At 48.0% G+C, this 23553-nt stretch overlaps 1 protein-coding gene across 1 annotated transcript in view; it reads right to left on the bottom strand.

The window, feature by feature from the left end:
* Positions 1 to 10043, bottom strand: part of LOC120995473 (TATA-binding protein-associated factor 2N-like) — a 58434-nt gene extending 48391 nt beyond the window's left edge. Inside the window, exons 1-2 of the mRNA XM_040424708.1 lie at positions 9876 to 10043; positions 5445 to 5487 (exon numbers count right to left, since the gene is read on the bottom strand). Coding sequence (XP_040280642.1) covers positions 5445 to 5487; positions 9876 to 9885 — 53 coding nt within the window. The 5' untranslated portion in view covers positions 9886 to 10043. The remainder of the gene's footprint in view (positions 1 to 5444; positions 5488 to 9875) is intronic.
* Between the last annotated feature and the right edge of the window lie 13510 nt (positions 10044 to 23553).

Below are 23553 nucleotides of genomic sequence, written 5' to 3' on the forward strand. Positions count from 1 at the left end.
CAAAAAGCAAGTTAACCCCTTTAACGTACATCATGGTGGTTGAGGTAATGTATGGTCAGGGGTGTGGAAATCGTATCGCCCGAGACATGCAGTTCCGGGAGCCGGGCAGGTAGTTTGTTCAGTAGCTTAGCCCTGCTGCGGGCAAGTAGCAGGGCTGAGATGGCTTTGTTTACCGGAGCAGTGGACCGGCGACGAGCTGGGCGTGGAGAGGCGTTCCCATGGTGATGGGGACGCTTGAAGTTAAAATATAAAGTAAAATGAAAAAGACTATTCCGGCACTGTATTTTCTTCCCATAAAATCTTCCTCTTTATTAAATCACAGCATATGCGGACAGTATCACAAACAACCAGTTGATTACGCGTTTCGTAGACCTTCGGTTATGACTAAGGAGAAGGTCTCCGAAACGCGTAAACAACTGCTTGTTTGTGATACTGTCCGCATATGCTGTGATTTAATAAAGAGGAAGATTTTATGGGAAGAAAACAGTGCCGGAATAGTCTTTTCCATTTCACTTTGCCTACACATCCAGGAACTTGCTGGTTTGACTCTGGGCACACGGGATATTCATATGCCGAATAGGTGAGCTGGACAAACGTCTCTTATATGCCAAGTTAAAATATACCATCGGATTGGAGAAAACGCCGATCCGATGGTATATTCTAAACCTGAGGTGTTCCCATGGTGATGGGGACGCACCTCTGACAGGGCACTGCCATCCGTGGCACCTGAGGGGTTAATTGCGAGGACGGCAGCTCCTTGTCAGAGGTCGGGTGCTGGGAATGTTTCTACAATGTTTGCATTGGTGGGCAGTGCGCCCTTCCCCCCCCCCCCCCCCCCCTCCCTGGTATTAAAATCATTGGTGGGCAGTGCGCTATCAGGCACTGACCTCCGCTTCTAAGGAGTTAAACGGACAGGATCAGCACTTTTGCTGATCTAGGCCCCCACAAAAGAAGCAGAGGCCTAGCCTAAGGCCCCTTAGTAAGGGTCATGCACACAAACTTTTTTTTCCCCCCATTTCTTTTTAAAAGGCCCGTATGCGGAACCATTCACTTGCCCATGGTGTAGAGGACCGATCTATTAACCACAGGGCTGCTCCAATTCATTTCAAGCTCCATACTTCCACACTGGAGATGTAAGGTAATAGCTGATCGGTGTGGGTGCATCCAGTGGGAGCCCAGCCAATCTGATATTGAAAGGCAATTAATAAACCTAGACAACCTCTATACCTACCAAACTAGGCAAAGTGCAATTAAAATTGTTTAGGAAATAGGAAATGTAGTTTACCACCGCTGGGTGTGGGCTAGTAGTGGATTTTTTTTTTTTATCTCTATATTTAATTTATATTGATTTTTTCTATATTGTTCCCTCACCACCACCTTGCTTTCCATTATTTTTTTATTGCCGATTTATTACCAATTTACCCGTTAATTAACAGATCAGCAGGAAAAGGAGGAGTCATGGCCGCTTCCTGAATTGTACACAGTGCGCCGTATATCAAGAAGGTAGGCATGGTAATAAACCATCTCTACCTGCTCTATGGGGAATACAACCGTCATTGTCAATCATCTCCACTTCCATTACATGATCATCAAGCAAATACAGACTCACCCAAGACATTCATGAACATCCTTGCAGAGTAATATGGCCACTGTTCACTTACTGACAGGCCAAAGGGAAGCCAGAAGCCATACTTGTGTCACTATGCTGAGCTCAAAGGACAGACTTCCAACACCAGAATAGGGCAACACGAGTGTGGAAACACAATGCAATCACAGACAAAACTGATTGAACTTTTGTGCAAAACAATCAGTTTTTTCCTTAAATGGGCTCTCCGGGAATTAACAAAATGAAAATACTTAAATATTACTTTAGTATAAATATATTCCCAAATACATTTCATTAGCTATAATGGTTTTGTCTAAGGAGCAATCATTAGGAGAAATAAAACGGCCGCCGTCCTATTAGTGCACACAAAACCTGTCCTAATTACACAGCAGGATGAGATACTTCACAACACTGAGGTAAAGAGATGCCTCAGCCTCCTCTCTGCTTGTCAGCGATCCTGTATACAGCTGATAAGATCTTCAGCTGAATCTCTGTAGGAATGGAGTTCAGGAGGAGACATGAAGTGCAGAGAGGATGGACAGGACAGACTGTGATGGAGACTTCACATAAGTGCTGCTGCTCATCATCTACATCTCCACTATCCTCTCTGTACGTCACGTCTCCTAATGAACTCCATTCCTACAGAGATTCACCTGAAGATCATAATAAACAGTATTCAGGATCATAATCCCAGACAAGAGGGGAAGATGGTGCAGCTCTTTAACTTGCCCTCCTGTGTAATTAGGACAGGTTTTGTGTGTACTAATAGGACAGCGGCCATTTTGTTTCTCCTAATGATTGTTTCCCGGACAAATTGAGCCGTTATAACTAATAAAAAGGTATTTGGTAATATATTTATAATGAAGTAATATTTAAATATTTTCATTTTCTTAATTCCCGGAGAACCCCTTTAACAGACCCCGATCCGTTCCGTATTGGTCAAGTGAAATAAGCCTAAAGCAGATTAGGCACAGACCAAAAACACGGTTGTGTGCATGAGGCTTATTCACTCAGTGTTCGGTCAATGACTTCCATCACTGATTGTGAGCCAAACCAGAAGTGAAGACTCCACAGACATAACGTATAAAGGGAAAGATCTGCACCTGTTCTGTGTATAGACCCAACTCTGGTTTTAGCTTCGAATCAGTGACCGAACTAAGGCTGCAGTAAACGATTTGAGTAATCGAATATTCTATTAATCGTAAAAATAATCTAATAAGAAAAAATGAATAGACTGTTTTCCTTTACAAAAACTCAGACCCCCCTGCCATCAGTCCCCAACACCCTTCGTTCCCCCTGTGCGATCAGCCCAAGTGCATCAGCTCTCCCCCACCCCAGTGCCATCAGGGTGACATTATACCGCATGGGGCCACAAGGTGACATTATACCGCATGGGGCGACTGGGGACAAGGTGACATTATACTATATGGGGAGGATTATACTGCATGGCGTGGCTGAGGCCAAGGAGACATTATAGTGCATGGGGCGGGCCAAATGGAGACATTATACTGCATGGGGCAACAACCCCCCCCCCCCCTCCCCCAGTACAATATCCATTCAGTGTCTGCATGGCATAAATAGCTGAGGGCTTGCTGGGATTTGCAGTGCACTTAAGGCCACAGGTTGCTTCTTTAATATTAGCTTATTGTGTGATGAAAACAAAGCATCACCTACCTCAGGCAGTAACAGTGACAGCAGCTAGGGCCCCCACAGCGCACAGGGTGATGCACTGCAGGTAGTCGCCAGCCCCAGTAATGTACAGCGCACTAACCTGAAAACACTACACTTCACAGCTGCGCTAAGCCCCGCCCCCAATCCATTTATAGCCAATCAGGACAGAGTTTGGTCTGCGAGGAGTGAGAGAGATGAGACCTTTAACATAGAATAGAACCGGCTCGGGTGTCATACACAAAGGTGCTGTCTGTCTTCTGCGGCCCTGTGGCCTGGTCCTTCCTTCCTGCAAGCTGCAGTCTGCACACTGATCTATAATAGCAGGCATTAGGGAATAATGAGTCCTCCATACATGAGCAACATGACATTATTATACTGAGGGGACGGACGGACTTGCCCGCCCTGTATAACGTCCCCTTTGTGGCGGCCCCCGCCCTGTATAACGTCCCCTTTGTGGCGGCCCCCGCCCTGTATAACGTCCCCTTTGTGGCGGCCCCCGCCCTGTATAACGTCCCCTTTGTGGCGGCCCCCGCCCTGTATAACGTCCCCTTTGTGGCGGCCCCCGCCCTGTATAACGTCCCCTTTGTGGCGGCCCCCGCCCTGTATAACGTCCCCTTTGTGGCGGCCCCCGCCCTGTATAACGTCCCCTTTGTGGCGGCCCCCGCCCTGTATAACGTCCCCTTTGTGGCGGCCCCCACCCTGTATAACATCCCCTTTGTGGCGGCCCCCACACTGTAACGTCCCCTTTGTGGCTGCCCCCACAGTATAGCGTCCCCTTTGTGGCTGCTATTAAATGCGCCTGTGGCTCTCTTAGCACATAAAACAGGTTTTTATAACCTGTCATTCACCTACCTAAGGTGCGCAAGGGGACGTCACTTCATACAGGGTACCCGGTTGCAGCAATCTCCGTCTGGTGCCCAGCGCCACCTTCCCACTAGAAATCGCCACCCTCCCTTGCTATAGAGCCGGCTTCCTCTCCTCAGCGCCTCCTCCGAAATCGTCCGCTTCCTCAGCCAGACCGCGTGCGGCTGTGAGAGGATGGCTGCAATAGGGCGGTCAAGGCAGGTTTGAGCGAAGTGCGCCGGCCGGCGCATGCGCACTTCGTTTAACGAGGCCGCTGCCAGGAGTCCGCATGGGCGCATCAGGTTATACCTAGTGTGCACGCGCGGGATCTGGCTGAGGGTGCGGACGATTTCGGAGGCGGTGCTGAGGTGAGGGAGGCGGCTCTATAGAAAGGGAGGGCGGCGATTTCTAGTGGGAAGGCGGCACTGGGCACCAGAAGGAGATGGCTGCAGCCGGGCACCCTGTATGAAGCGTCGTCCCCTTGGGCACCTTAGGTAGGTAAAAGGCCGTTTTATGACTAGCCAGTATAGTCAGTGTCATATCCATTTGGTGCATTTTTTTCTGTGATTTATATGATTATATTTTCATCCGCACAATGCTCCGTTTTGTGTAGGATGCCTTTGTGGTGCATGTGGACCGCGCCGACATCCTCCATTGTATGCATTTTTTGCTGGGGATAGTCGTTTGCTGCGGTCCACATGCGGTGGGACTGCTCCCCCAATGAAAAACACGCTGCAGTGTTTGGGGTTTGAGCAGTTCCCCCATACTTGCCACGATATTTCTGTGATTTTGTTAGGTGAATGACAGGTTATAAAAACCTGTTTTATGTGCTAATAGAACCACAGGCACATTTAATAAGGACAGTTTCGGATTCAGGTTATTAGTAGGGATCTGGCCATATGTTTAGGTTATAGGCCTCAAATGCCATGACAGAATCCCTTTAAGGAGCACATATTAAAAGTTTACATAAAGGTTTAGTGTTGCCATGTAGCCATATCCTTTTGTGATGCCTGACTTTTCTGCAACACATTGCCATGTAGCTGTATCCTCAGGGTCTGGGTGCTGAAATGCTCAATGCTAGACCCCTTCCTATTTGGCTCAGTAGGTGGTGGTGGGGGGTCCATGGCAGTTTGCAGTGTTTATACAGTGTGGGGGCAGTGCTGAACACAGCATGTTACTATGATATTTTCTGGAAAAAATATTTTAAATCTTTCAGGAGTCGTGCAACATTTATCCAATTCTCTTTAGCTGCAGACTACAACTTAGCACACAGCCTGCTATGTATGAGTTGTTACTGTACAGTACTAAATAAACTCCTACATACCCTTGCTGATTTTGTCCTCCGAAACTTCCATAATTGCCAGGATCTAAAAACAAGACAAAACCTCATTCACTGAATTTGCTACAAGCATTTACAATCCATTAAGTAATCAAATACTTCAGGCAAACACTCAATATTTAGACTGGAGAACCAGATTTGTTTCATCTACAGAAAAGATTAGAGACCTTTATGAAGTACATCCTTAAAGAGGACCTTTCACCGATTCTTACCCTATGAACTAAGTATACATACATGTGGAGCGGCGCCCGGGGATCTCACTGCACTTACTATTATCCCCGGGCGCCGCTCCGTTCTCCCGTTATGCCCTCCGGTATCTCCGCTCACTAAATTATAGTAGGCGGAGATACCAGTCCCTAAGTTACGGTAGGCGGAGTCTGCCCTAGCGCTGGCCAATCGCAGCTCAGAGCTCACAGCCTGGGAGGTTATTTTCTCCCAGGCTGTGAGCTCTGCAATGCAATTGGCCAGCGCTAGGGCAGACTCCGCCTACTATAACTTAGGGAACGGAGATACCGGAGGGCATAGCAGGAGAACGGAGCGGTGCCCGGGGATAATAGTAAGTGCAGTGAGATCCCCGGGCGCCGCTCCACATGTATGTATACTTAGTTCATAGGGTAAGAATCAGTGAAAGGTCCTCTTTAAAGGGGTTGTCCACTTTTTACCCGTCAGGATAGATCATCAATATCAGATTGGTGGGGGTCCGACCCCCGGCACCCCCGCCAATAAGCTGTTTGAAGAGAGGGCAGCGCTCGTACTAGCAATGTCTTCTCTGCTATTTACCTGCTCGCAGCAGCAATTGAAGCAGCGAAATTACAAGTATGGCGTCCTCATTCACTTCTATGGGGCGACTGAGTGAATATTACAGAGCCATCCCATAGAAGTGAATGGGGACACCATAGTTCAGGGATGGCCAACCTGCGGCTCTCCAGCTATTGCAAAATTACAACTCCCAGCATGCCAGACTGTCTACAACTATCTGCGGGGCATGGTGGGAATTGTAGTTTTACAACAGCTGGAGAGCCACAGGTTGGCCATCCCTGCCATAGTTGTAATTACACCTCCTCACCACTGCAATTGCTGCGGCGAGCCGGTAAACAGAGCAGAGAAATCAATGCTTGTACGAAAGCTACCTTCTCTTCAAACAGCTGATCGACAGGGGGTGACAGTAGTTGGATCCCTGCCAATCTGATATTGATGATCTATCCTGAGGATAGGTCATTAGTAGTAAAAAGAAGAGAACCCCTTTAATGAACCTACATAGAATTACTGCAAGTGCCTGTGCCGTCTCAAACACCTGATTGGCATGCGTCCCGGGTGTTGGACTCCCACCGATCAGGGGTTTTCCATCATAATACCATGAGTGGGGGACAATAGCCCAGCGGGCGGCCTGGCGTGCACAGCATCATTGTAATCTATTATGCTGTGCGCTCCCATGCGCACGATGTATGCCGCTCCGGGACATATGGCCCGCTCACAGACCGTCTATCTTGGAGGGCATACGGTCGTGTGCAAGGGCCCTTATACTGATGAACTAATCTCAGGCTACATTCACACGTCCGTGGTGTGTTGCGGACCCGCAAATTGCGGGTCCGCAACACACCAGACCGTCACCCCCATAGAAATGACTATTCTTGTCCGCAAGCTGCGGACAAGAATAGGACATGCTCTATCTTTTTGCGGAGCTGCGTACCCAAAATCGGGGGCGCGCTCCGCAATTGCGGCTGCAGACAGCACACTGTGTGCTGTCCGCATCCATTCCGTCCCCATAGAGAATGAATGGGTCCGCACACTTTCCGCAAAATTGCGGAAAGGATGCGGACCCATTTTGCGGACGTGTGAATGGAGCCTCAGGGTAGGTCATCAGTGATGGTTGGGGGTCCAACACCTAAGACTCTTGCATCCTCTTCAAACAGTTGATTGGTCGGCTGAACACTCAGTCAGGCTGAGTTAACATCACAGTTTGGCTTATGATACTTTCAAACTTGCGGCAGGGGATTCCAGCAGGCAGTTCCGTCACCGGAATTGCCTGCAGGATACGGTAATCTGGACGCAAACGGATTGATTTGTGAGACGGATCCAGATGCAGATCCGTCTCACAAATGCATTGCAATACCGGATCCGTCTTTCCGGTTGTCATCTGGAAAAACTGATCCAGTATTTATTTTTTTCACAGATTTAATGGTCTGTGCATGCGCGGACGGAAAGACTGGATCCGTTTTGCCGGAACACTTGGGGCTGGATCCGTCACTAATACATTTCAATGGAAATTAATGATAGATCTGGCATTCCGGCAAGTGTTCTGGAGAGAAAACGTAAGATGGACTGAACTGATGCATCCTGAACGGATTTCTCTCCATTCAGAATGCATTAGGATAAAACTGATCAGTTCTTTTCCGGTATTGAGCCCCTAGGACAGAACTCTATGCCAGAAAAGAAAAACGCTAGTGTGAAAGTACCCTTCTCGCGTCATAATAACTGATCTTTGACGGAAAAGACACAAACTGATCATAACATTTTTCTCAGTTTTTCAGACAGATCAGAAGAATAGAAAGCTAAATGGTGATGTGAACTCAGCTTAAAGAGGACCTTTCACTAGAATAAAAAATCTAAACTAAGCGTACAGACCTGGAGAGCGGCGCCCAGGGATCTCCCTGCACTTACTATTATCCCTGGGCGCCGCTCCGTTGTCCCGGTATCTTCAGATTTTCGCCCAGGGATAATAGTAAAGGCAGGGGGATCTCTGGGCGCCGCTCTCCATATCTGTATACTTAGTTTACATTTTTTATTCTAGTGAAAGGTCCTCTTCAAGGCTACATGCACAGGACAGCAAAAGACAGACATTTGACGAATGTTTTTTAACGGCCATCACACGTCCGTTTTAAGACGAATGGTAGTCTGAGGTTATTCACACACCAGTCTTTTTAATGTCCATTTCTCAGAAAGTCATCGGTGACAGCTTATCAGTTTTTGACTGACTTTCACTGTTGTGTGCACGTCGCCTAAAGCTGCAATAATAATAGTTCCCGACAATCTGGCCATGTAATGGCTCTTTCACACTTGCGTTGTCCGGTTCCAGAGTGTACTCCTTTTGCCGGAATTACACGCCGGATCCGGAAAAACGCAAGTGAACTGAAAGCATTTGAAGACGGATCCGTCTTCAAAATGCTTTCAGTGTTACTATGGCACCCAGGACGCTATTAAAGTCCTGGTTGCCATAGTAGTAGTGGGGAGAGGGGGAGAGGTAAACTTACAGTCCGTGCGGCTCCCGGGCGCTCCAGAATGACCTCAGAGCACCCCATGCGCATGGATCACATGATCCATGCGATCACGTCATCCATGCGCGTGGGGCGCCCTGACGTCACTCTGGAGCGCCCCGGGAGCCGCACGGACTGTAAGTATACTGCTCCCCACTACACTTTACCATGGCTGCCAGGACTTTAGCGTCTTGCAAGCCATGGTAACCATTCAGAAAAAGCTAAACGTCAGATCCGTCAAAACGACGTTTAGCTTAAGGCCGGATCCGGATTAATGCCTTTCAATGGGCATTAATTCCGGATCCGGCCTTGCGGCAAGTCTTCAGGATTTTTGGCCGGAGCAAAAAGCGCAGCATGCTGCGGTATTTTCTCCGGCCAAAAAACGTTCCGGTCCGGAACTGAAGACATCCTGAATGGATTTCTCTCCATTCAGAATGCATTAGGATAAAACTGATCAGGATTCTTCCGGCATAGAGCCCCGACGACGGAACTCTATGCCGGAAGAAAAGAACGCAAGTGTGAAAGAGCCCTAAATGTGCTGATCACCCGTTGAAAGAGAGAAACGCTCATTCATCGGGGGATCCTGACGCTCTTGCAGGCACCACCGATCATGGCTTCCGGGCAGCAGATTGTGGAATCTAAACGGTGATCTGCTGCCCAGAAACAATGATTCTGTATGGGGATGAGGGATCTAAATGGCACCCTAAAGCTAAATGGAACATGTGCAGTGATGTACGGGCAAGGCATGCGGATCCCATAGAAATGAGAGAGGGGGAGGGGCGGTAAAAAATAAATAAAATAAAAACACAATAAAGTAGAAAAAAATAAAGTATGTCAGAAGGAATGCATAATGACTTTGGGCTCAGATAATACAGTTTGTGGCATATCACCATGGAGACACAGGGCTCTGTATGGGAGCTGCAGCGCTCTGGGGTGTGCAGAGAAGGGACCCGGGAGAGAACGAGCGCAGGGGAAGCCTGACATGTTACACGTGCTCGGTCACAAGGAGCCCTGCCGCACAGAACCCAGCGGCGCCACTGGGGAGCCAGTCACTAATGAGAACGAAGCCCGGGCCACGCTGCGCCAACTACTAGACACTGCTGCGTCACCCAAACACCAGGCCCCAAAGGGACACTGAGGGAGGACGGGTCTCGGTCCGTACCTGAAGACATGATGGCGGCGAGATGGAGGACGCTGTACAGCAGCAGAAGAACAGCGCTGCGCTCTGGTCCGAGAATCACGTCACGCTGAAGAACGTAAGAACGGCGCCAAATGAGCGTGCGTACCACGAGAGGCGGCTCAGCGCCGTCACGTACTGGATTCCAGGAAGGAAACCACTGACGTCACCAGGCGCGCGAGATTAGCAATCACGTGGTTGTGCTCTACGTGCGTCGTAAAGTGAGATAAATGTACGTAAAAGCGCATTTACTAAATTTGTGGAAATAAAGATTAGTGATATGATACAAAAAAAAAAAAAACTAAGCCTAATGATGATATTTGGGGTGAGGCGCATGGTCACTTTTGAATGTCACGTGACCCTGTGACGTCACATGGCCCACTGAGCTTAGACGCTGTTATGATACATTGTAGTAATCAGTTATATAGTTATGAAGTGCAGTTTACACGCAACATTCCAGAAGACTATTTTTTATTTTTAACCATGATCTTTTCTTTTAGCGTCTGTGTGGCGCTTTTTTCAGCATTGGCATCAAAGAACCATGACTGTGCCTAGAATTTACAGGCTCCTAGGAGAATCCAGCTCCAGACAGTCCTCAGCACCCATGTGCAACACTGCGGAACTAAGAAGGCACTGGCGCCCTACTGAGCGACTTCACGTTTGCTAGGCGCAGCTCAGCCCTATAGAAGTGAATGGCGCAGCGCATGGTACCAATCACAGCAGGTATACAATGTACTGCGCTGTGCTTGGTGAGCAGAGAGAAGGCCGCAGAGCTCACAGGAGCTGATCGCTGTTAGTGTGGGGCTCTGGTGGCCCCTGGGCATCAGCCCACCAAGAAATTTCCTTGAATGGTCTATGGCCAGCCTACCCCTGCTCTCCTGGTTCTGACTCCATTCTGTTATTGCTGTTGGATACTGTTATGCGTTTGATGCTTGACCGCTCTGTTTCTGACTCCTGCTAGTATGACTCTTTGACCTATTTGTGGCACCTGCTAGCAGCTACCCGGTGAATGCAAGATAGGATTCTATACCATCCACTGGGACTGCTAAGGGATAACTAGTTTGGTTCTTAAGTGGGATCGCACCTATCTAGGTGGCTATCCAACTGCAGGCACGGCTTCTGTAGGTATAGGGTTATTGCAGGGCTAGCTCGACAGCCATTGCTGGGTAGCTTGCGCCAAGTGTGGCAAGCAGTGTCGGACTCGGAAACCTAGGGCCCACCAGTAAAATTCATTCTGGGGGCCTACTGTAAAGCAAAATGCATATACAACCTGCCCACACTGCCCAGTTTTTATATGGACATAGCCAATGTACGGTATAGCATCTCAGCCAGGCTTTCGAAATTCAGTCTACTGTGCCATGTACCACTTGAGCAGAGGGTGGGGGAATAGGGGCCCACCTTGCTCAGGGCCCAGCGGGGGATTCACCTGTTCCCCTGTGGGCCAGTCCAAGCCTTTGTGCAAAGTTTGCTGCATAAGACCCCTTTCACAAGGGCGAGTATTCCGCGTGGGTGCAACGCGTGAGGTGAACGCATAGCACCCACAATGAATCCAGACCCATTCACTTCAATGAGGCTGTGCACATGAGCAATGTTTTTCACGCATCACTTGCGCGTTGTGTGAAAATCGCAGCATGTTCTACATTCTGCGTTTTTCACGCAACGCAAGCCCCATAGAAATGAATGGGGCTGCGTGAAAATCGCAAGCAAGTGCGGATGCAATGCGATTTTCACGGATGGTGGCTAAGGAGACGAGGGAAGAGCGACCCAGGACCCCATTTACTTTATTATTTTCCATTATAACATGGTTATAATGGAACATGATATCATTCTTTAATACAGAATGCAAAGTCCAATGTCAATTAAAGAATAATAAAAACTTTACTCACCCCATTCACTTGATCGCACAGCCGGGATCCTCTTCTTTGTTCTTCTTGAAGGACCTGCAAAAGGACCTTCGCTGAAAGTCCTTCTATCTTCATTCAGCAGGACCTGCGCTGACGTCACCGCGCTCACCACGTTTGGAACAAGAGGAGAGTCAATATGCATATTATCTGATGGGAGACAGATTGAATAATTTTGACCACCTTTTCCCCTCTTTTTTTTTATTTTTTTTTTACACCTCATGATACACACATTACACTACACATTCTCATGAATTATAATTGCATTTCTTTATTCCCTTTTTTTTTCCTTTTTATCACTGTATTGTTTTATTTAGTTTTTTTCCACTCACACATTCATACATTTTCACTTATTGCATCTAGTCTTTTTTCTACTTTTATATTTAATAATCACATCTAGTCATTTAATCATGTATCCTCTTGCCAATCATGAGCATACAGTATATATTCACAGTTTTTTATGCACATTGTATAATGTAATATAATTAGGTGGTTATGGGTATATAATTATTATCCCCCACTCAACAAACAACAATTGTGCAAAATGATGTTTTTATTAGAATTATATTTTCTATTATGGTGATAACTATATAGTTCCGCTATATTGCAATTATATCTATTTAGTCTTTTTTATCTGGCTGTCTAAATGATGTTCACATTGAGAGTATTTACCATATATTATACCAGGCTAATGCCAGGCTCTTTGACCGCACTTAATATGGCGACCGCGGTGCGCTTGGATCTCTGCGTATGCGCCTGAGCGGTGACGCGGCCCTGTCTCCGTGGGGACGGAGATCGCATGATCTCCCTCTTCCGGATCATTGGGTACGCATGCACGGTTTGGCGGCATGGAGGGATGTCCAAGCGCCATGTAGCGAGCGGCGCTTATTATTAGATCTTTTACAGGTGGGTCTGGGCATGGAGATCAATTGTAATCAGCTAGGAGCCTATCCCCCTTATGTCAACATCAGATCCCATTGGATAATAACCAGTCACATGGCCAGTTTGACCTCCAACCTTTTTGCTCTATAAATACTTACCACCACTACCACTCCAGACACTACCCCTTGAGGAAGCAGACCGCGAAACGCGTGTCGGGGAGTGGACTGGTGGTGCTATCGTTCTTTGTGGGCGTTACATCGGTCAGTATGTAATTGTGTTTCTAACTATAATATTGATTATTGTGTTTAGGTTTCATATGCCAGCAATATAGTCATAAGTTACTTTCATTGCACCATGTGGTCTGTGATCAGACCTAGTCTGGGCATATAGCTTTATTCATATTGACCATTATATATGTAATGCACTTTATGCTGACCAACTTCTGCACTTGCACTTTATTCTATGCCCATAAACTATGCACTACCAGCCCTATTTTTAATTATGTTTTTATGTATGTTATGTCAATCATGTGAACAATAAATTTGTTAATAATAAACTATTTGATTATAACTTGTGGTTACTTTATTGCTTGATATATAGTGTATCCGTATATTCCTGTTGGTTGTATGTTTATAACATACTGTATATGGGTTGAGTACCGTTCCATGGGAAATATTTTTTTGCTTTTTTAAAAAGGTTAGGATTGACCTTGATTGGCTGAGCAGGCATTTCCAGCCATTTGCCGGGACCAGGAAGTGGCGATCATCGGGAATGCGGTGGATTTGTAAATCTGAAGCGTGTCTAGAATTTACTGCATATTTTTACACTGCAAGTGAATGAGGTTTCCAACATCCCACTCAGTTATGCCCCTTTCACACGAGCGAGTTTTCCGCGCAGGTGCAATGCGTGACGTGAATGCATTGCACCCGCACTGAATCCGGACCCGTTCATTTCTATGGGGCTGTGCACACGAGTGGTGATTTTTCACGCATCACTTGTGCGTTGCGTGAAAATCGCAGCATATTCTATATTCAGCGTTTTTCACGCAACGCAGGCCCCATAGAAGTGAATGGGGCTGCGTGAAAATCGCAAGCATCTGCAAGCAAGTGCGGATGCGGTGCGATTTTCACGCACGGTTGCTAGGAGACGATCGGGATGGGGACCCGATCATTATTATTTTTCCTTATAACATGGTTATAAGGGAAAATAATAGCATTCTTAACCACCTCCCGATGCATCCTGCGGGCGGTCTGTTCGTTCCTCGTAGACACATCGGCGCGTCATCTCGCGAGACGCGAGATTTCCTGTGAACGCGCACACACAGGAGCGCGCGTTCACAGGATCGGAAGGTAAACGAGTTGATCTACAGCCTGCCAGCGGCGATCATTCGCTGGCAGCCTGTAGATCCGATTTTTTTTAACCCCAGAAAGGTATATCAGACGCTGTTTTGTTAACAGCGTCTAATATGCCTGCTACCTGGTCCTCTGGTGGTCCCTTTTGCTTGGATCGACCACCAGAGGACACAGGCAGCTCTGTAAGAAGCACCACACTACACTACCCCCCCCCCCCTGTCACTTATTAACCCCTGATCACGTCATATAGACTCCCTGATCACCCCCTTGTCATTGATCACCCCCCTGTAAGGCTCCATTCAGACGTCCGTATGTGTTTTGGTGGATCCACGGATTTGCGGATCCGCAAAACACGGACGCCGGCAATGTGCTATATAGAATATGCCTATATAGAATATGCCTTTTCTTGTCCGCAATTGCGGACAAGAATAGGACATGTTCTATATTTTTGCGGAACGGAAGTGCGGACCCGGAAGTGCAGATCCGCAATTCCGGATCCAAGCGGGTAAAGTCTGTCCCCATAGAAATGAATGGGTCCGCAATTCCGTTCCGCAAAATGCGGAACAGAATTGCGGACGTGTGAATGGGGCCTAAGGGTCCCTTATCACCGCCAGTTAGTTAGCCACTTGTTAGGTAGTTAGCGCCCACCGCACCGCAGTCACTGATTAGTCGCTGATTAGCGTCATCACTGTCGCTAATCAGCACTAGTACTATATAGTATCTGTAAGTGATCAAGACTGATCGCAATCAGATCTATATCAGTACATTAGGGTCACCCTAGGCTCTACAAAAAACGCAGTGTTCGCCCGATCAGGCCTGATCTTGTGCGCACACTTGCGTTCAGTCCGCCCCACCGCAGTGACAGAAATGTTTTTTTTTCTGATCACTGCAAAAACTTTTAAGAGCTTTTTGGATCTTTATTAGCGATCGCAGTTTTTTTTTTTTTGCACATTTTTTGGCAGAGATTTTTTCATCCACATTGATCGATGCGAATGAAGAAATCTGTGCCATTCATTTTTTCTTTCAGCCTAGAGGCTGAACGAAAAAAAAAAATCTCATTCCCCGTATGCTCAATATAAGGCCTCATGCACACGACCGTGCCGTTTTTTGCAGTCCGCCAACCGCGGATGTGCAAAAAACGGAAGGCGCCCGTGTTGACTTCCGCAATTTTCGGAACGGAACGGGCGCCGGCAATATAAATGCCTATTCTTGTCCGCAAAGCGCGGACAAGAATAGGACATGTTATATTTTTTTAGCGGGGCCGCGGAACGGAGCCACGGATGCGGACCCAAACAACGGTCGTGTGCATGAGGCCTAAGGAAAATAGCAGAAACTCCTAATGCTGGCCATACATGTAATGATTGCGGAGACCCTCAAATGCCAGGGCAGTACAAACACCCCACAAATGACCCCATTTTGGAAAGAAGACACCCCAAGGTATTCGCTGAGGGGCATATTGAGTCCATGAAAGATTGAACTTTTTGTCACAAGTCACAAGACAAGTGACCCCATTTTGGAAAGAAGACACCCCAAGGTAATTCGTGAGGGGCATGGCGAGTTCATGTAAAATTTTATTTTTTGTCACAAGTTAGTGGAATATGAGACTTTGTAAGAAAAAAATATATATATATATCATTTTCCGCTAACTTGTGCCAAAAAAAAAAAATATTCTAGGAACTCGCCATGCCCCTCACGGAATACCCTGGGGTGTCTTCTTTCCAAAATGGGGTCAGTTGTGGGGTATTTATACTGCCCTGGCATTTTAGGGGCCCTAAAGCGTGAGAAGTAATGTGTTTTGGGGTGTATTTTTACATATACCCATGCTGGGTGAGAGAAATATTTCTGTAAAATGACAACTTTGTATAAAAAAATGGGAAAAGTTGTCTTTTACAGAGATATTTATCTCACCCAGCATGGGTATATGTAAAAATACACCCCAAAACACATTGCCCTACTTCTCCTGAGTACGGCGATACCACATGTGTGACACTTTTTTTGCAGCTTAGGTGCGCAAAGGGGCCCAAATTCCAATGAGTATCTTTACGATTTCACAGGGCATTTTTTACGCATTTGGATTCCAAACTACTTCTCACGCTTTAGGTCCCCTAAAATGCCAGGGCAGTATAAATACCCCACAAGTGAGCGCAGTGACGTCATCAAAGGTCCTATTCCTCAAAGAAGAAGACAGAAGAGATGCCGGCTGCGCGAACAAGTGGATTAAGGTGAGTTAAATTATTATATATTTTTTTTAACCCCTCCAGCCCTATTGTACTATGCTTTCTGTATTCAGAATGCTATTATTTTCCCTTTATAACCATGTTATAAGGGAAAATAATACAATCTACACAACCTTGAACCCAAACAACCTGAACTTCTGTGAAGTTTTTTAGTCACACAACATTTTGCCTGAAATAAATGCCACACCCACAGCATACTCTTTTATTTTAGAAAAAAAAAAAGCGCTAAGAAATGATCATAAAATGCCACAAAAAAAACATAGTGCGGGAGATTTATCAAACTGGTGTGAAGTAGAACTGGCTTAGTTGCCCATAGCAACCAATCAGATTTCACCTTTCATTTTTCACAGCTCCTTTGGAAAATATAAGGTGGAATCTGATTGGTTGCTATGGGCAACTAAGCCAGTTCTACTTTACACCAGTTTGATAAATTTGTGTTTGTAAGGAGTTTTATATTTCATCATCAGCCCTTATGTAACATCTAGACACAGTGCCAAAAAACAAAAACAAAAAAAAAACACACCTGGAAAATGTCACAAAAACACTGATTTTTTTAAAACAATAACATAGGTGATTTAAGTTTGGTTTAGGGCTTACGCACACAAATGTGTGTCAGCTGTTCCTTGCATTGAGGACCGCAATTTGAAGTCCCCAATGCACGGGCACCATCCGTGAAGTTGCCACAGACAGATCCAGACCCATTCAACTTGAATGGGTCCGTGATCCATCCACACCACAAAAAAATTGTGAATGGGTTGTTTTTGTGGGCCGCAATATGGGCAACGGCCGTGTGCATGAGGCCTTAAATGAACTATGAGTGCTCAAGATCTCGTGGTAATCATATAGATGCTGACAGGAACATGAAAATGCAGCAGATTATAGAGCAGGAGGAGCTGAGCAGATTGATGTATAGATTTATGGGAAAAGATTAGAGAAAGGCCTCATGCACACGGCCGTTGTTTCGGTCTGCATCCAAGCCGCCATTTTGGCGGCAGGGCTGGGACAAGGTCCACCACCAACAGAGGCTGAGCTGCCCAAGGGCGCCCCCCCCCCCCCCGCCATTTAGATATGTATGTTTGTTATTAATCAGACATCCACCCCAAACCCACCCAACCCAGACATCCACCCCACCCAGACCTCAGATCAGACGGAAAGGAATATTATCTTTATTTAAGAACTATCTTACTTCACTTCAGGGCAGACTCTCACGCTCTATTCCTGCTGGGGCCTGGGCTGGGTCGTGACACAGTGCTGTGCTGCTGCCCGCGCTGCTCCTGGTCTCCAGAGGGCGCACATGTGACCTGACTGCGTACAGCGCGTCAGGTCAAAGTGCGCGCTGTACGCAGCCAGTCGGGCAAGCGACTGAGCAGAGACCAGAGCAGCGGAGCGGCCGAGCCAGGAGGGAGCACGTAAGTCAGTGCCAAGTGCTCACTACTCCCTCCGTCCTCCAGCGCGGCCGGCAGCCCGGCAGGCGCAGCGGCAGCAGCGACGTGGTCAGTGGCCTGCCTGCCGCCCAGAGGGCCTCTGTGTTGGCCCGGCCCTGTTTGGCGGCTCGGATGCGGACCTATTCACTTCAATGGGTCCGCAAAAGATTCGGACAGCGCTCCGTGTGCTATCCGCATCCATTGCTCCGTTCCGTGGCCCCGCTAAAAAAATATAACGTCCTATTTTTGTCCGCGCTTTGAGGACAAGAATAGGCATTTATATTAAAGGGGTTATCCCACTTTGCGTTTTTATAATTACCTGCTGCCACCGCGCGTTCACTTCCTGGATTCTGGCTGGGGGCGGGCTTCATCTTGATTGAAGTCTTCTCCCGGCCGGGCCGCTCGCTGGACTGAACGCGCACGCTGCCGCGCATGCGCAATGTGACTTATTTCTGGCCAGTATAGTACAGAGCCGGCGTGCGCGTTCGCAGCTCTGTACTATTCTGGCCGGGAAGAAGTCACCGTCGCGCATGCGCGGCAGCGTGCGCGTTCAGGACAGCGAGTGGCCCAGCCGGGAGAAAAGAAGAAGTCTTCTGGGCAAGCGCGACCATCAGGATTTTGCGGAAGAGCGGTGGTCGTAACCAGGGGAGACCGAGTCACAACAATAAGGTAAGTGGGGATGAATTTTCTCCTAATCGGTGGGAATTTGTTAATAAAGTATATTTACAAAAATGATCACTGTCAAATCATTAACAGATTTAACAGTGATCATTATGATGGGATAACCCCTTTAAAGGCTGTTCGTGCCGTTCCGCAAATTGTGGAACGCGCACGGACGCCATCCGTGTTTTGCGGATCCGCGGACCGCAAAACAGACCACGGTCGTGTGCATGAGGCCAAAACCTGTCATTTATTCATCTAAGGGCTCATGCACATGACCGTATGTATTTTGTGGTCCGCAAAAAATACCGATGACGTCCGTGTGCATTCCGTATTTTGAGGAACGGAACAGCTGGCCTCTAATAGAACAGTACTTTCCTATTCTATTTTTTTGCGGAACAGAAATACGGACATACGGAAACGGAATGCACAAGGAGTACCTTCCGTTTTTTTTGCAGACCCATTGAAATGAATGGTTCTGCATACGGTCCGCAAAAAAAACCGGAAAGGACAAGTAAAGGAAATACGTTCGTGTGCATGAGCACTAAACCTCAGCTCTTTTTACAGAACAGAGTCATTTGGTTAGTGCTACTCAGGGCTTTTTTTTCTCAGAGAAAAGGTGGTGGAACTCACCCCCCCTCCCCTGGCCACGCCCCTACCCAACCCTAGGACCGCCCCTACCCGCCCCTAAGACCGCCCCCTACCCACCCCTAGGACCGCCCCCTCTACCCAACCCTAGGACCGCAAGTAAAATTTGGGGGGGCGGGGGGGGCTATAAAAGTCCAGCCCAGCAAAGAAACCCCCCAGATGGGGATGGCACTGGATCTGGGGATGGCACTGTTAATGGGGGGATCTGAGGATGGCACTGTTATGGGGTGGAGGATCTGGGGATGGCATCCACAGATCCCCCATCCTATAACAGTGCCATCCCCAGACCCCCCTTCCCCATCCTATAACAGTGCCATCCACAGACCCCCCCCCACCCCATAACAGTGCCATCCACAGACCCCCCACCCCATAACAGTGCCATCCACACACACCCCCACACCCCATAACAGTGCCATCCACACCCCCCCCTCCACCCCATAACAGTGCCATCCACACCACCCCCCCACCCATAACAGTGGCCATCCAGAGACCCCCCACCCCCATAACAGTGCCATCCACAAACCCCCCCACCCCCATAACCAGTGCCATCCACAGACCCCCCCACCCCATAACAGTGCCATCCACAGACCCCCCCACCCCATAACAGTGGCCATCCAGAGACCCCCACCCCCACCCATAACAGTGCCATCCACATACCCCCCCACCCCATAACAGTGCCATCCACAGACACCCCCACCCATAACAGTGCCATCCACAGACCCCCCCACCCCATAACATGCCATCCAGAGACCCCCCCACCCCATAACAGTGCCATCCACAAACCCCCCACCCCATAACAGTGCCATCCATAGACCCCCCCCACCCCATAACATGCCATCCACAGACCCCCCCCCACCCCATAACAGTGCCATTCACAGACCCCCCCACCCATAACAGTGCCATCCATATACCCCCCCCCCACCCCATAACAGTGTCATCCTCAGACCCCCCCCACTCCATAACAGTGCCATCCACAGACCCCCCCACCTCCATAACAAGTGCCATCCACAGACCCCCCCACCCCATAACAGTGTCATCCACAGACCCCCCATTGCCGCTTCAGTACAGTTATACAATGTGTAATGAAATGAATAATGATTCCTGCTGCCCCTCAGTAGTATAACATTCAATGTATTTGTACTCACAGCCGACTACTGACATCGTAATCCAGGCCGGCCGGGCAGACGAGCGGCAGCGTCACTGACTGACGTCACGTGAGTGCGCCGCCTACTTTATGATGAAGCAGCGGCCCAGGCAGGTGACGTCAGTCAGTGATCGCTGCCCGCTCGTCTACTCGGCCGGCCTGGATTACGATGTCAGTAGCCGGCTGTGAGTACAAATACATTGAATGTTATACTACTGAGGGGCAGCAGGAATCATTATTCATTTCATTAAACATTTTATAAGTCTCTACTGGAGCTGCGGGGCCGGAGCACAGTGAACGCACCGGCCCCAGCTCCTCCTCCCAGTCCCTCCCCGCTGATACATCACAGCTTGTGATGTCAAAAGGTGGCGGAACGCCGTTCCGGTGCGTTCCGCCAGAAAAAAAGCCCTGGGCTACTCAATGATTGTCAGCCTTCCCTGTATACTGACTTAGGGTCCATTCACCCGTCCGCACATCGGCGGCATTCTCATAGAAAATGCCTTTTCTTGTCCGCAATTGCGGACAAGAATAGGACATGTTCTATTTTTTTCGGGATCGGAATTGCGGACCCGGAAGTGCGGATCCGCAATTCCGGATCCGGGCAGCACATCGGGCTGCCCCAAAGAAATGAATGGGTCGTGTGAATGGACCCTTAGAGTGACTATTTTGTTATGCAACTGTTATGTTAACATGTAATATGCCTCGCTCACCAGCAGGTGGCAGAAAACATGGCAGAGATTTACTTAGATAGAATGGAACTTACCATTCCATTCTAACCCCCCTCTGTGGAGAAGTGGGTGATTCCTACTTCCTGCAGGAAGGGTTGGGGCAGAAGTTCTAGTCAGTCTAGCTTACCCCCTGCTTGGGGACAGGTGTGCAGGGACAAGTTTCTGCTAGACGTGCCCACAGCAGCCAGAACACCCTAAGCTCTGCTGGCCATGGAGGCCAAAGCTTAAAGCCTCAGGAGCCAGAAGGAAAGTTCCCTGGCATAACCTAGAGTCAGACTACAAAGTGAAGTGCAGCATACAGAAGAAGCTGAGTTATAGAGCCAGCCTGTCAGTACAGCAGAGTCCGAGAGAAACAAATATAGCAGAGTTGAGTTTGCCTGCCAGTTTCATGACAAAGCCTGTAAACAGTTTTGGAGAAACGTTTATGCAAAGTAAAGCTGCCGTTAACTTCATCTCAAGGTCTGGACTCAAGTTATTATATTATTCCTCAATTATTCCCACTATTTATTGCTTCGGAGCCAAAGCCTGGGGTCCAGCCATATCCAGGTAGGAGCACCGTGACACACACAAAGAGACATTTGGGCGGAGGCGCCCGTTGCAGAAGGAGGGTCAAGCAGAGATACATAGCTTTATAACTCAGTATAATGCTGTGCGCTCCTGCAAGTCCAGAACAGAAGATCACGCTCACACACAAGACTATTAGGCCTCTTTCAGACGGGCGTTGCGGGAAAATGTGCGGGTGTGTTACGGGAACACCCGCGATTTTTCCGCGCGAGTGCAAAACATTGTAATGCGTTTTGCACTCGCGTGAGAAAAATCACGCATGTTTGGTACCCAAACCCGAACTTCTTCACAGAAGTTCGGGCTTGGGATCGGTGTTCTGTAGATTGTATTATTTTCCCTTATAACATGGTTATAAGGGAAAATAATAGCATTCTGAATACAGAATGCATAGTAAAATGGTGCTGGAGGGGTTAAAAAAATAATTTAACTCACCTTAGTCCACTTGATCGCGCTGCCCGGCATCTCCTTCTGTCTCCTTTGCTGAACAGGACCTGTGGTGAAGTCACTCCGGTCATCACATGATCCATCACCATGGTAAAAGATCATGTGACGGACCATGTGATGACCGGAGTGACGTCACCACAGGTCCTGTTCAGCAAAGGAGACAGAAGGAGATGTCGGGCTGCGCGAGCAAGTGGATTAAGGTGAGTTAAATTATTTTTTTATTTTTTTTAACCCCTCCAGCGCTATTTTACTATGCATTCTGTATTCAGAATGCTATTATTTTCCCTTATAACCATGTTATAAGGGAAAATAATAATGATCGGGTCTCCATCCCGATCGTCTCCTAGCAACCATGCGTTGAAAATCGCACCGCATCCGCACTTGCTTGCGGATGCTTGCGATTTTCACGCAACCCCATTCACTTCTATGGCGCTTGCATTGCGTGAAAAACTCAGAATATAGAGCATGCTGCGATTTTCACGCAACGCACAAGTGATGCGTGAAAATCACCGCTCATGTGAACAGCCCCATAGAAATGAATGGGTCGGTATTCAGTATGGGTGCAATGCGTTCAACTCACGCATCGCATCCGCGCGGAATACTCGCCCGTGTGAAAGGGGCCTTTAGGGTTGGGCCAAACGTCCGGATTTAGGCCGGACAGTCAGTTTTTTTTTTTTTGGCTCCCTGGACGGACACAGGGATGTCCACCCTTTCAGTAGCTCACGCTCAGACAGCAGCACTGCGCTGTCTGAGCGTGAGCTGCAGCAACTGACTGAGGCTTCTCTCACCCCCAGTCAGTCACTAGAGCCGCAGACATGGCTCCCTGCGGCTGACTGAGGGGGAGAGAAGCACCCGGGCTGCCCCCAGCTCACCTTCCCTCAGAAATTCTTCCCTCTCCTCCCTCCGTTTTTTTCCCCCCGGCGCGATTGGGGCATGGCTTCATGAAGGCGGGGGCGTAGCTTCACGGAGGCGGCCGTGGTTTATCGGTTTGAAAACGTGGCCGGTGAGGTCTGGCTTTCTTGGGTGAAGCCAGTGGCTACCCTAAAGACTGTATATCAGTCTGCTCAGCTCCTCCAGATTACACTGCCTTTCTTGGCGATAGGTTCTTTTTAACCCCTTCCCGACCTAGCAATTTTCAGTTTTTTTTCTCCTTGCCTTCCCGTAGCCATAACTTTCTAAATATTCCATTTACATAGTCGTATGAGAACTTCTTTTTCTAATGATGGCATTAGATATTGTATACAGTGTAATGGGAAGCTGGACAAATTCCTAAATAGGGTGGAAATAGGAAAAAAAACGCAATCTTGACACCGTTTTCTGGCCAGATACAGATGAGAGAGTTCAATGCAAGAAACACGCTGCATGTGTCAGTGAGCGTTCCCATTCTGACCTCTGCTTGGATTACACAGTGTTATAATTAGGGATGAGCGAATCGACTTCGGATGAAACATCCAAAGTCGATTCGCATAAAACTTTGTTTCAATACTGTACGGTGTGAGCGCTCTGTACAGTATTAGAATGTATTGGCTCCTATGAGTCGAAGTTATTACTTTGCGAAGTCTTGCGAGACTTCGGGTAGAAAGTTTAGAAATTAATTTGTACTGTAAAAAAACATTTCCCATTTTTATTTATTTTTTACAGTAGAAATCAATTTCTGAAGTTATTACCCGAAGTCTCAC

The sequence above is a fragment of the Bufo bufo genome, chromosome 3, assembly GCF_905171765.1.
Source record: "Bufo bufo chromosome 3, aBufBuf1.1, whole genome shotgun sequence".
Lineage (NCBI taxonomy): Eukaryota > Metazoa > Chordata > Amphibia > Anura > Bufonidae > Bufo > Bufo bufo.